Source organism: Neltuma alba, unplaced genomic scaffold, assembly GCF_004799145.2.
Source record: "Neltuma alba isolate B1F8T4 unplaced genomic scaffold, ASM479914v2 tig00013156_pilon, whole genome shotgun sequence".
NCBI lineage: Eukaryota > Viridiplantae > Streptophyta > Magnoliopsida > Fabales > Fabaceae > Neltuma > Neltuma alba.
In genome coordinates this window covers 93,718-108,392 of record NW_021637467.1, presented here as the reverse complement: position 1 = coordinate 108,392, position 14,675 = coordinate 93,718, and the positions used below count along the sequence as shown (strand labels likewise).

The following is a 14,675-nucleotide window of genomic DNA, read 5'->3' as shown; positions in this document are numbered from 1 at the left end:
AATTGAGACTTGATCTCATCATTTAGCTATATCAATTGATTAACATCCTTAAGGATTTTATTTTAATTCTTAGTACTGACTTGTTCATATTATCCTTCTTGATGCATAAACTAAACCCATCATTATGATCGATCCATCTTTGGGCGAGAAGAGCTTTATTTATTCTTTTCTACTAACCAATAACAACCAAATCAGATTGGTATAATTGGTACTACCTCCTGTCCTAATTATAAGACCCGATTGATTTATTTGAGAAAATTAAGGAAGTAAGTTAAATTAGTTATTTGTAATAAATAAGTGTTATTATTCCTAAAATATTCTTGCTAATTAAGTATATTGGCTAAAACTATCATTATTAGAAGGACTATCTTGGAAAAAAAATATATAAATATGAGAGACAAAATGGATTGGGGTCTTATAATTAGGATCAAACAAAAAGTCAAACGGGTTCTTATATTAAGGACCGGAGGTAGTATTTCTTTCAAGTACTGAGTGGCTAGGATTTTTTTTTTTCCTTTTTCATTTTCAACTTTTACACATTAAATAAATCTAGTTAAGGAAAATTGCCTACATTGGCTCTATCGTTTCTGTTGCTTTCCAACACAATATCTTCTTTGGAACAGTTATAAAAAGCTGACTTTGTCACATACCGCGGCGTCATAATATCTCAAAAATTGTGTTGACTTTGTTGTTTTAACGAATAAATAACTTCTTGTCTGTTTAACACTAGTTACTAATTATAAGTCATGCATTTGCATTTTTTAACGCATGGTTGACAGACGTTTTCCGAATGCATGCTTCATTTATATCATTAATAGCTATATTAAATATGCAGCTTATATTGTCATCGAATATTATATGATTTTTGTTTGTTTTTGTTGGCCATACCTCCTATTCTCATCTGGTGCTAATCACAATATGAGTATGTAATGCTTATTGCTGTGATAAAATCTGGACTATTCAAGATATAATATGGATGGTTCATATTTAAAATTTTAAAGAAGACAAACACACAGGTTTCAAGACTCACATCTGATAAAATATTTAAAAAATACTTATTTTTGAAAGGATTAATATAATTTTTGGTTCCTCAATTTTGTCTTATTTTGATTTTGGTCTCTTAAGTTTCAAGTCATATATTTTAATCCCTCAATTTTTTTATTTAAAACATTAATACCTATATCTTAATAAAAACCTGAACCATTTTACTTCTTAAAGAACAAAAAATTATGATTTAAAATAGAAAAATCAAAACCAAAATGAGGACAAACTTGAAAACCAAAAAATTATATTATCCATTTTTAAAACTTAAACAAGCAAGTCCAAATTTTCCAGAAAATGATTTTTCCGAAAAAGGTATTCTTTAATTGAAAAAGGTTTAAACAAATAGACCTCAGGTAAGATTTTAGAAAGCTTATTTAGATTTCTTCACATAGCATGAACACGTACCTTGTTTTATGTAAAAGAAATCCTTTTGGCAGTTAAAGTTAACTTTTCTTACCAGTAAAAACAATGATATTACTACGTTTAGAAATGCATGCTTGAGAGGAAATTGCCCCACCAAATACTCTCAAAAAAATAGTTTGTGCTCCATATCAGGCCATTGATTGATAATTGATTCGTACAAATCGTAGTTAAAGGGTGAGCAAAGTTTCCGGTGGGAAACCGTGAATATAATGAAGGTGGGGTAAAATGGTGACGAACTGCACGTATCCCAATGTGAAAAGAGTAAAGTTCGGTTGCTGTTCATTTGGCTCCCAAGCTTAGCAAGTAAGCCAAGTCCATTCGATGCCATAATATCCTCCATCGTCACTGTGAACTTTTCTCATCGGCAAAGAAGAGGGTGCAAACTGTGTTTTTGATCACTCTGAATAGCTAATCACAGTACCATGGGCGCTGCAGCTTCATCATCCTCCTCCTGCTCTTCTGCATATTTTCCCAGAAAATATGACGTTTTTCTGAGTTTCAGAGGTGAGGATACTCGCAAAACCTTCACCAGCCATCTTCACACTGCCCTGTGCATGAGCGGTATTCGAACCTACATAGATTATGAACTCTCAAAAGGAGATGACATTTCCCAATCTCTCATCCAAGCAATTGAAGATTCAAGCATATCTGCGGTCATCTTCTCAGAAAACTATGCTTCCTCAAAATGGTGTTTGAATGAACTGCTTAAGATACTGGAGTGTAAAGAAGTCCAAGGACAGCTCGTTATTCCTATTTTCTACCAAGTCGACCCATCTCATGTACGCAATCAAAAGGGAACATACCAGGAAGCTTTTGAAAAACACTATACACAAAACCCAGAGAAGGTGAAGCAGTGGAAACGTGCTCTTTTTGAAACTGCAAACTTAGCTGGTTGGGACTCTTGGATTTATAGGTCAGTACGTAGTTGAAAAATTATACCTTTGAATTATTAAACTAGACTTTCATACTTTGTTCTTTTTTGGGTTAATTAGCTACTTGACTTCGTACCTTTGTTTATTCTTTTGATTTATCTTGCTGACCAGAATTTCATTGAGATCTATACTTATTCATTTTCAATCTTTAAAGTTGATCTGCTTCAGCTTTCTGTTGAGAAAACTTGTTTAAACTATGTTAAAATTGTGCCTTCAGCTCTAACTTCAATTATTATAGTTAATCAGCCTTCAAAATATTAATTGGGAGTATGAAGGACATGAATATAAATAATTAGTAGTATTACAAACATGTTTTGTGTTTTATTTGAGATTGAGATTATACGTGTTTTCTTCAATTCTTTTCATGAGAGATTTCTGTACGTTTGGTAAATAGTGAAGATGACTTGGTAAAAAGATTAACTTTCTTGATATGAGTTATCATGGCTTTTTTTTTTTTTTTTTTTTTTTGTCGAATGAGTTGTAGCGGCTCTTATCTCTTAAGCAAGTGATTGGTAGTTAATTTCCATCTTTTGCGTATGGGAAAAAACTAGTTGAGTAGCATCTCTCTATCCTCTATATATGCCTAGAAAGCTTAGTATCTATTATTGATAGAAAATAACCCCTCCCCAAAAAAAAAAACAGAGAACTGCGTAATCTCAACAAAAATTATGTTATTTTGCATGGTTTGCTATTTCTTCTAGGAATGTCTACTCTCTTTTATCCAAAATGGTTAACTCCACATGCAAGAAATCAACAATTATGAATGAAACATTTGTTTACTTTAGTTCTATCGCTCTTAACTCACTTTCTTAATGATATTCACATTGAAGATCATATGGTGCAATCACTTCAATTTTTCCTTAGAAAATTATGCAAATTCCTACCATGCATTGATAACTCTAAAAAATACATCAAATATCACTAAATATAGAATGTCATCTGTTATGTAGATGTAATGAAATTTATGTAATTTGATCTGAATAAAATAACATCAATTTTATTTATTACTTTATTCAATATATATATCATTTATTTAGTAGTGTTAATATTTTCTTTCTATTTTATATTTTAGGGACGAATCACAACTCATTCATAATATTGTCAATGACATTTTGAAAAGATTGGAGCACATGTATCCAAGTACATTACAAGGTCTTGTTGGAATTGAAGAGAACGCTGATTGTATTGAATCATTATTGGAAAATGCCTCAATAATTGGAATTTGGGGCATGGGTGGTATAGGCAAAACAACTATAGCTAAAGCTGTATTCGCCAAGCTCTCCTTCCAATTTGAAAGTTGTTGTTTTTTTGAGAATTTAAGAGAAGAATCAGAAAAATGTGGACTAAAGCATATACGTGATAAACTTCTTAGAGAACTATTGATGGAAGAAGATTCCATGGTTAGGTCCACGTCATTTGCCATGAGAAGACTTAGTTGTAAAAAAGTTTTCATTGTGCTTGATGATGTCAACAAGATAAATCAATTAGAATATTTGGCCAAAGAATGTCATGCCTTGGGACCTGGTAGTAAAGTCATCATTACTACGAGAGATGAACATTTGCTTCTTGGAAGAGTTAATGAAATATATGAAGCCAAGCCATTGAGCGATTACAAATCAGTTAGCCTTTTCAACCTCAAAGCCTTTCACAAAGATGATTATGAAAGCGGATATGAAGAACTATCTGAGAGAGTTGTTGCTTATGCTAAAGGCAATCCTTTAGCTTTAATCACCTTGGGTTCATTTCTATATTCCAAAACTATAGATGAATGGGAAAGTGCATTGACAAAATTGGAAAAGACAAGCCATGAAGATATTCATGCAGTGTTAAAATTGAGCTATGATGGACTAAACTTTGAAGAGAGAGAAATGTTTTTAGAAATTGCTTGCTTTCTAAAAGGTGAAAGTATTGCTAAAGTAGTAGCTCTTTTAGACAGCTATGGCTACCATGCAACAATTGGCTTGAGGACCCTCGTAGATAAGGCCCTCATACGCATTTCTTCTTATTATGTGGAGATGCATGATTTACTACAACAAATGGGTCGTGAAATTGTTCGTCAAGAGTGTGTAAAAAATCCTGGAAGACGAAGTCGACTATGGAATCCTGATGAAATCTATGATGCATTGAAAAATAATCGGGTAAGAAAAAGAAGCAGTTTGCTTTCACACAAGAAATGTCTACAAGTGAAAACAATTACTAATATATGATGATATTTGCTTACCTTTATTTGAATTTTGTGTACTTCAGGTAACTGATGCAGTTGAAGGCATAAGTTTAGATTTGTCTCAAATTGGAGATATATGCTTAACTTCCAACACCTTAAAAAAGATGACTAATTTGAGATTTCTCAAATTCTATTCATCTAATTCAGATAGAAGGTCATGTGTGAATATTCCCCCAAGCCAAGGGTCATTTTCCAATCATTTATCTTATTTTCAATGGGATAATTTTCCTTTTGAGGCTCTACCATCATCTTTTTGTGCAGAGAAACTTGTTGAACTTAGTATGAATGGCAGCAAGCTTAAAAAATTGTGGGATGGAACACAGGTGCAATATTCAAATATGATTAGTTCAATTTTTTCATGTCAATTGAAATTTTTTACTTTTGTTTCCCAAGTAATGTTTCCCTTTTTAATTCATACAGGATTTGGTAAATTTAAGGGGATTAGACCTTGGAGGATCTAAGCAATTGGCAGAGCTGCCTGATTTCTCCAAGGCACGGAAACTTGAATGGGTGAATCTCTTCTCATGTGAAAGCTTAAGCCATCTGCATCCCTCTATTTTATCTCTCCATAGATTAAAGTCTTTGGGGCTCACTAATTGCATAAAGCTGAAGCATTTGCAAAGCGAGAGCCCTTTAAAATCTCTAGAGAGCCTTAGTGTTGATAATTGCTATGGTCTCAAGGAATTTTCATTATCATCAGAGAGCATGACAGTTTTACAATTAAATAGAACTGGCATTGAGTCATTGGGCTCTTCAATTGGTTATCTCCAGAAACTCACTAGTCTCTCACTCAATTGCTCAAGACTAAAGAATATTCCTGTCAATGAGTTTTATGGACTGAGATCTCTAAAAGATCTTACTTTTTCTGATTGTGGAGAGATAATTGATGAATCAAAGTTATATATCCTATTTGATGCTTTACAATGTCTAATAAGTATTCATTTGGATGGGAGTTGCATCTTGACTGAGCTCCCCGACAATATCAAGCATCTATCAAGACTAGAATTTCTTTCCTTGATAAATTGCAAGAGCCTTCAATCTTTACCAGAGCTTCCTCCATCCATCAAAGACTTAGATGCTACCAACTGCACATCATTGGAGACGCTAATACTCACTTCTCATACTGAATTTCCATTGTTGCCACAGCAAATAATGCAGAATTTAACACCCTATTCCTCAATCAGGTATCTCAGAAATCTAAGAAGGCTTATTCTTTCATGTTGCAACATAGGGAACCGTTCACTTTCCCATATTATGGCGTTTGCTTACTTCTGTTTGAAGCGTGGTGTGCATACAAATCAAATGGTTGATGTTTGCTATCCAGGAAGAGAAGTTCCAGATTGTTTTAAACATAATCAGACAGCTAAGGCTCCCAATTTCATAACTATTGAGCTTTCTTCAACCATGAACAACTTGCAAGGCTTCATTTTCTACTCTGTTCTTCCGCAGTTCACTCCAAAGGAAAGCTGTTCTTACAGAGTAAAATGCCAAATTTATGATGAAGATGGTGAATGCGGCACAAGCTTGAGTTTTGTTATAACAAATGTTAATTCACACCATGTTTTTCTGTGGACCACTCATAAAAACATATTCACAAAATATCCAGACGCCAATTATAAGCCAAAGCTTTCATTTGAATTCTATGTTGTTACATATGATAGCGATGATTTTATTGGGTTCGGTTTTATGGAGGAAACAAAACACGATGGCTTGATTGAAGCATGTGGAGTCTGCCCAATATATGCCCCAGATTATCACAGCTTCCTTCAGCAAGAGGAATTGGAGTTGGGAACAAGGGAGAAAAGGACTTTTGAAGATATTGAGGAGCATTCATTTCGTGGAATACTGGAATATGCTAGTTTCTCACTGAAGCAAGCAAAATGTGGTGGTTTTGAGGCAAGTATTATTCCAGAGTGGTTTGCATACAAAAGCTTGACAACAGGGTCTTCTGTCTCTGTTCAGCTTAATCCTAGTTTTGATGGCTTATTGGGTTTCATTTTCTGCTTTGTTATTCCTCAATTCTCCTTAAAAGAAAGGGATCTACGGCACTCATCATGTGGATACTATGATGAAAATAACATTTATCAAGAAGGCCCTAGAGGATGGCATTATTCAATGATCGGATTGAATTCAAATAATGTTTTCCTATGGTATGATCCCCTCTATTGTGAACTCATTCTGGAGGATATTCAAAGCAGAATAGGCCCCAGTAAATCTGAGAAATACGAATCAAAGGTCACATTTGAATTTAAGTTTGGCGATTGCTTGATCAAAGAAGGTGGAGTTCGCCCAATATATGCCTCTGAATACAGAGAGTTCCTTCAACAAAAGGAATTGGAGTTGAAGTTAATAACAGGAAAAAAGAGGTGTCGGAGTATTGATGATGAGCTACAGCAACCCACTGCCACAAAGAAATGGAAGATGTCTTCAATCCTTCAACCTGTTCCCCTGAGTTCTGAGTCCAAGACATCTCATGATGTTGATGAGTTGATATTTTCTCTATCACAATTGAATTTGGAAAGCACGAAGGATAGCATTCGTCACATATAAATTATCTGTGATTCCTGTTCTGGTATTTATATGCCTCTCTCGTTAAAATTTCATCTAGTAAGCAACTGTCTTTATCTAGTATGCAGTCATTGTGGTAGCAAAAACTATAGGGATGGTGAAAAAATGTATAAAAGTGGATATCTTCCAAATAAAATATCCGTTCTGTTTTTATGTGAAAAAGCTATTACCTTCTAATGTATTTAATTCTGTTGATATGCTTGAATCGCCTTGTTTCCTAACTTAAGCTTTTATTTATTGTTGGCTTCTTACAGTGGCCAGGTTTCTTCTCAAGCTAACATTGTTGGCATTTTCCTCGATGCAGTGTGTAGCAATAGGCAATATGCAGTTGAGTTGGATTAAAGATTGAGAGGTGCTATTTGTTACCTTGAAGCAGAGTACTAAAGTGATGCATGTATGACTATGAGCAGATTAACTTCCTATTGGTTTTTCACCCTTGCTTCGAAAATAGTAACTATTTAGAATTACTTCTTCTAACATAACTCTGAGCAGATTTGTATTCCTTTTCTACTATGTTGTTACAGAAATGAATTGTAAAAATGAGCTCAAGAACATAATGCTGATCATACCTGTGAGTTTCTTGGACTTTTACCAACTGAGAATTGTACCTCAGATTGTTCCCAGCTACTATTTCATATCTGCATATCCTCAGTGAAATTGATGATATTGTTGTTATTCATAACCTGCTTGATATAACACTTTGCAGCTTTCTTGTTCAAGCAAACAATATTAGAAGAACAACTGTTCATTATCTATGAAAAGTAGAGTTCCAGAGTGATCAGATAATATTGTTTTGTTTGTTTGCTTTCTTCTTCATAGTTTTACCGCAGCTCAAACCACTCTCTGGTCAGGAAGTCTTATCGGTCTCTTCCACCCCAAGCAACTAAAATTCATTCTGATTTAACAGTATCCTGTTGTAGATTTTAGTTGAATTGCAATTTGTTCTTTGGTTATTAACATCTTTTTTTTAAATATTAAATGACTTCTGTACAGGATTTCTGTCACCCCAAATGGTCCAATAACACAATAGCTCAAATACGATTTAACAAAATGCTGTGATGAAGGGGATCGGGTGTGAATGGACATCACAAAGTAAATTATAGTCAAAGCACATTGAGAAAAGACAATAATAAGGATTATTTAATCATAATGGAGGAGCACTTGTGCTTCTTTATTCATCTGCCTTCTGTGTATTATTTAATGTGTGTTCATTTAATAATAAGGATTTGGAAATAATTATTGAAAAAATCGTAAAAAAAACCGTGAAATTTGAAAAACTATAGACGAGGGCCTGTTCATAAAAATTGTTGTCAAAATCTATATTATTATTGTCAAAACCCATAATAATATTGTTACGGGTCTTTATTTGTAATTTTTCAAATTTTACGGTTTTTTTTTTCACTATTTTTTCATAGTTATTTCTCTTATAAACCGTAACTTCCATCTCAATTGTTATTGCTCTCTGTTCCCATAAAGTTAAGATCCCTTTTCTTCATTTAACTATCTTCTTTTGGTATAGCTGTCGTCTTTTTGTTTGGTTAGGATTTTTTTCTTTTCATTTTCAACTTTTACATATTAAATAAATCTAATTAATTACTTTCAATGATTTTTTTTGGCCAACACCGTTGCTCTCAAATTACATCTTCTTTGGACCATTTGCAAGAGTCAACTCAATATAATCGACTTTGTCACAGGCTTATTGACTTATTTAATAGTTTTAATGAATAAATAAATTGATGTAATTTTAACACTAATTAATCAATAATTAACGCATTTGCATATTGTTAAACACTAACGCTTGAGTAAATAAATTGATTCATTTATATGATCAATAGATGTATATTCAATACGCAGTCTATTTTGCATCTAATATTATCTGATTTCATTTTGTTTTTGTTGGCCATGCTTGACTCACTCGCGTAAAAATAAGGAAGTTTGTTGTTTCTCAATTTTTAATGAAGAAATTAAAACTATCCGTAGAGAAATAATTTGCTGTGAAAATGTATGTTAAGTCAATAAATCAGGTTACATTTATCTAGATTTTCTGGCCAAGTCATCCTATGTTAATTTTATTTCATCCCCTCATATATAGGGAAAGAATTTTAACTCCGAATCAAAGCGAAAGTTAAATCGAAGTCAAGATAAGTAATGGATAAAATAAATAAATAAATAGAAGTAATTTTATATAGGAAAAAGTGGGAAAAAATTCCCATTAAACATTTTATTGTTGATAATGACTTACTAAACTTTTATACAAAAAAATGTTAATATTTTGTAAATTTTGTACACAGATGATGCCGGTACTCTCTTATTTATATTCTTATTACTAATAAAATTTAAATGTGACTGAGAAAAAGCCTAAAATAAATGGGTGTGGTTCAGAAATTGACGGAACAAAAAAAAAGTCATAATATTATATTATACTATATCTAATCTTTGATATAAGACTTCGTTTGACTTTTATTTTCATCTTGAATATAAGATTTTAATTTATTTTATTTTGTCTTTTATATTTGTTTATTTTCTTTCAATGTAATCCTTATAATAATACTGGTAGTTCTAAATATTTACTTATTATCAATAATTAACTTAATTAATTTTTTTAATTTATTTAAATTAATGAATTAATTTTTATATTGAGAATTAGAAATACTACTTAAAAAAAGAAAACAGGCAACGACTTTTGTTGTTTGTTTTACTTGTATATTTTATTGTTCTAATGATTGCAATTGGACATCCATATTTTGGATTACTTATTCTGTAAGGGGTTTTGTATTTTATGACACAAACTCCCTTGCATATTTGTATTTATTATGGAGCATAAAATCACTTAAAATAACTCATCTAAACAAGCGTGAATCCAAGATTTTCTTTCCGCGAAAATTAAAATTTTATGGACTCGTGGCAAGTCATCCTCATCTGTCACACGCCATGATGCTAACTATGTGTGGTCAAAGCGTAAAAGAGAATGTCTGTCATATAATATGATTAAGCCCAGGAGCCGTGCAAAACACGAATAAAAACCTGTTTATAATAAGAACCTATTTATAAATAATTTCTTTTTTTTTTTAAATTAGTATTATTAAATTGCTATGTTCTTAACTACTAGTTAGTTCGTCAAATTTTATTTTCCACTTCCTATGATACTATATACATGTGTGTATATTGACTTTTCTTTGTTTTCTCCAATATTTTTGTGTGCTAGGGACGAAGCTGAACTAATTCAGAACATTATTAAGGATGTTTTCTCCAATATTAGAAGGTCTTGTTGGAATTGATGAAAATTGTGAATGCATTGAGTTGTTACTGAGAAAATTTTCAATAATTGGAGCTTGGGGAATGGGTGGGATAGGTAAGACAACCATGGCTAAGGTTGTATTTGACAAACTCTCCCCTCGATATCAAAGTTGCTGTTTCTTAGAAAATGCAAGGGAAGAGTCAGAAAAGCATGAATTAAAATATATACGTGATAAACTTGTTTCAGAGCTGCTTATGGAAGAAAATATCCATCTTACCCAACCTAAAGTTTTGGGATATACTTTTGTTAGGAGAAGGCTTAGCTGCAGAAAAGTTTTCATTGTGCTAGATGATGTTAATAGTTCAAAACAATTGGACTATCTCGCTAGAGAATGTGATTGCTTGGGGCAAGGTAGTAAAGTCATCATAACAACAAGAGATAGCATATGCTTATTGGTAGAGTTAATGAAATATATGAGGCCAAGCCATTGAAGTAATCAAGAATCCTTCAAGCTTTTCAACTTGAAAGCTTTTCACAATGATCATCCTGAAATTGGATATGAACAGCGATCAAAAAGGGTTGTTACTTACACCAAAGGCAATCCTTTAACTTTAATAGTTCTGGGTTCTTTTCTTTACTCCAAAACTAAAGAAGAATGGGAGAGTGCGTTAAGAAAATTCAAAAGGATTCCACATGAAGATATTCAGGAAGTGTTAAAATTGAGCTACAACGGATTAAAAGATGAAGAGCAGGAAATATTTCTAGACATTGCGTGCTTTTTGAAAGGTGAACTTAAAGAACATATAATACAGCTATTAGACAGCTATGGATTCCATGCAAGAATTAGCATTAGAACCCTCCAAGATAAGGCTCTTATTACTGTGGGTGAAAGATTGTGGATGCATGATCTAATACAAGAAATGGGTTGGGAGATAGTTCGTCAAGAATGTATTAAAGAACCAGGAAGACGCACTAGATTATGGGACCCTAAGGAAGTCTATGATGTATTGAGAAGCAATCGGGTAAGCCCTTCATCTCTTAAACCTCTGTGATCCTTGGTGAGAAATGTAGCTAGCATGGTTTAGTTTACTTGCTGTTATTCTAATTTTCATTTTGATAATTGTTAGGGAACTGAAGCTGTCGAAGGCATAATCTTAAATTTTTCTCGAATTAAAGATATATACTTGGATGCCAACACCTTCAAAAAGATGACTAATTTAAGATTCCTGAAATTTTATTCCTTATGCAATGCCGGATCATTCAATGTGCATCTTCAGAAGGGTGTCTATTTCTGATATATTAAGGTACTTTCAGTGGGATGGGTACCCTTTGGGCTCTTTGCCATCAACTTTTTGTTCTGAGAGCCTTGTTGAACTGAAAATGCAATACAGCCATGTTAAAACACTTTGGGATGGCGTGCAGGTATAATGTGAATTAGTGTGTTTTTCATTTTTAATAATTGAAAGAAGTCTTTCTGATGTCTGTTAGTCAATTGTTGCAGGATTTTGTAAATTTGAAGAGAATAGATCTTCGTTTTTCCAGAAAACTGAGACAGTTGCCTGATTTCTCCAAGGCCCATAATCTGGAACTGGTGAATCTATATTACTGTGAAAGTTTGCGTTTTGTCCATCCATCTATCTTATCTCTCAAGAGCCTTGTTTCTTTGGATTTAGGCAAATGCAAAAACCTCGAGAGTCTCCAAAGTGATACTCATTTAAGATCTCTTAGAAAAGTCCTTGTTCACGACTGCCCTACTCTGAAGGAATTCTCATTATCATCCAAAGAACTAAGATGTTTATTTTTAGGATCAACCGGTATAGACATTCTACACCCATCAATCGGAAGTCTTGCTAAGCTTAGAAGTCTTCATCTCAATGGTTCAAAATTGAAGAATCTTCCACTAAAGGAGTTATGTTGCTTAAGATCTCTTGAGGATCTTGGTATCTGCAATTATGCGTTTGGCAAACATGTGCTGCACATGCTATTTGATGCCTTATGCGCTTTACGAATACTAAGCTTCCTGAATTGCTCTAACTTAACTGAGCTCCCAAACAACATCAAGCAACTCTCAAGACTTCAAAGGCTTCATTTGAGAAGTTGCAGAAATTTTCAATGTTTACCAGAGCTCCCTCTGTCTGTTAAAGAGCTAGATGTCTCCAACTGCACATCAATTTCAATCAACTGTATGTTGTTGAAGGAAGTAGGAAAATTGGTTGCAGCACTGCACGCCTCCTCAATTGGGCATCTTGCCAATCTCAAAACTCTGCTTCTTGATGCTTCAAGTCTTGGCAATCTTCCAATAACTGAGTTATGTTGTTTTAGATCTCTCATGGAGCTTCGCCTTCGAAAATGCAGACACCTAGTGGATGAACCAAAGCTACATATACTGTTTGAATCCCTGCAATGTCTACAAATACTGGGTTTGGAGGACTGTTCTGGGTTAACTAAGCTCCCCAACAATATCAAACATCTCTCTCGGCTGCAAAAACTTACTTTGAATGGTTGCACTAAGCTTCAGTTTTTACCCCAGCTTCCACGGTCTCTTAGAAATTTTATTGCCAGTAATTGCACATCATTAGAGAGAGTGTTTGCTTCAACAATTTCAAGGCTATTACGGGTAAATGGTCATAATTTCATTTCATTTCACAATTGTGAGAAATTGAATGAGCGTTCACGTTGTGCTATTGAGAAACATGTGGAGTTCTCATTGAAGCAAGCAGTACATAACAAGCAAAGATTTACAGTTTTTTATCCTGGAAACAGTGTTCCATTGTGGTTTGGCTATAATCGGTCAACAAAGGGTTTGGTAACCATAGAACTGTCTTTGGCCTCTGGTCATTTATTGGGTTTTGTTTTATGTTCAGTCATTCCTCAATTCATCTCTAAGGAAAAAATTCAAGCTGCTGTGACTTGCAAGTGCTACATTGAAGAAGGGGAAGCAGTTGAATTTCAGATTTTTGATCCACAATATGCAGAATTCAGCTCAGATCACATTTTACTTTGTTGTGATCCATACTTCTCTAAATTAGTATTGGAGAGATTTAAAGGAGGCAATGGAAGTGATGAAGACACCACTTCTAACAAAAAGGTTTTGTTTAGTTTCGTTTCTTGTGATGGCTTCATCGAAGAGTGTGGGACCTGCCCGATATATGCCTCTGAATATCAGAATTTCATTCAACAAAGGAAAATGAAGTGTGAGTTGGGCAAGATGTCAAAGCAGCATCGAGATATTGATGAAATGGAGATGGAAATCAGTAAATTTGGAACCGGAGTTGGAAACGCTGATGGGGAAGAAACAGTGTCTCCATGCAAGAAATTGAAAATGGAGTTGTGTGCTCAGCCTAATGGACAAGAAGATATTGAAGAATTGGAAGCTTTGCTCATGAGAATCAAAATCAGCTAGAACCATTTCTTAAACAACACTAACAGATCATTAATGGTAATAAACCTTCTACCATTACTTAATCATCAATATCTCCCTCTTCCATTTTATTCTAGACTTTTTTCTGTGTGATTCCATCTGAAAAGGAGGAGCGTTTGCTCATACTTGATATCATTGATACCGATGCACGCTGGCAACTGTGAACTGTAGGTTTTGGGCATAGTAAATATTAAATTTAAGCTTTTATGGATACCATTAAAAAATAATAACCTCAGACGGAATATGGTTGTCAAATTTCAAAAACAAATATTGGGTTTTTTTTTTTTTGATTTTAAACTCTTCTCTGTCCTTTGATGTCCTTGTTTAAGATCATTGCTTTCATGATTGCTTTTTGACTTGGTGCGGTCAGCAGGTTTTTTTTCAGAGAAAATTTTCAAATCTGGTGAACTAGGAGCCTAGGACTGAAATAGCCGTCTTCTTGTTCGTGCTGTTATGTTTCTTAATTTTAGAAGAAACATTAAAAATAATTTGAAAGTGCAGAAACATAACAGTAAGTTCTCAGTGCTTATGCTTTTGTTATTGAGGCAATTTCTTCTGTTTTCATAACCCTTTTCCTTTCTTTGCCATGCTTTCTTCTTTTTCTCTGCTGTTAGAAGTCTATTGAATCAGGTTGTGTGGCTCTGTAATTTAAACTTATTATTTTTCAGTGTTAGAGTAAAGGATTATCTTCAAGACATTATTAACTTCAATTGTAGATTGTGAAGAGAAACTGATTGTGCAGGAATTCCATGTCCTTGCTTGGGCCTTTTTCTGCCGCGGAGGATATCTTGACAAGGGCTAATGACACACTGCAAGAACTGTTTC

At 33.7% G+C, this 14,675-nt stretch overlaps 1 protein-coding gene and 1 long non-coding RNA gene across 2 annotated transcripts; both read left to right on the top strand.

Annotated features, from left to right (window-relative positions):
* The first annotated feature begins 1,889 nt into the window (after positions 1–1,889).
* On the top strand, positions 1,890–13,832 carry LOC114734896 (uncharacterized). Its single transcript, XM_028922544.1, has 8 exons — positions 1,890–2,380; positions 3,472–4,537; positions 4,647–4,946; positions 5,044–7,109; positions 7,446–7,494; positions 10,996–11,451; positions 11,744–11,851; positions 11,931–13,832. The coding sequence occupies exons 1-8, from the start codon at positions 1,890–1,892 to the stop codon at positions 13,830–13,832; spliced, it is 6,438 nt and encodes a 2,145-aa protein (XP_028778377.1).
* Positions 7,024–8,015, top strand: LOC114734891 (uncharacterized). The gene is made up of 3 exons (XR_003739219.1): positions 7,024–7,195; positions 7,496–7,585; positions 7,716–8,015. It is a non-coding gene; the product is annotated as an uncharacterized LOC114734891 (long non-coding RNA).
* Positions 13,833–14,675: the final 843 nt, after the last annotated feature.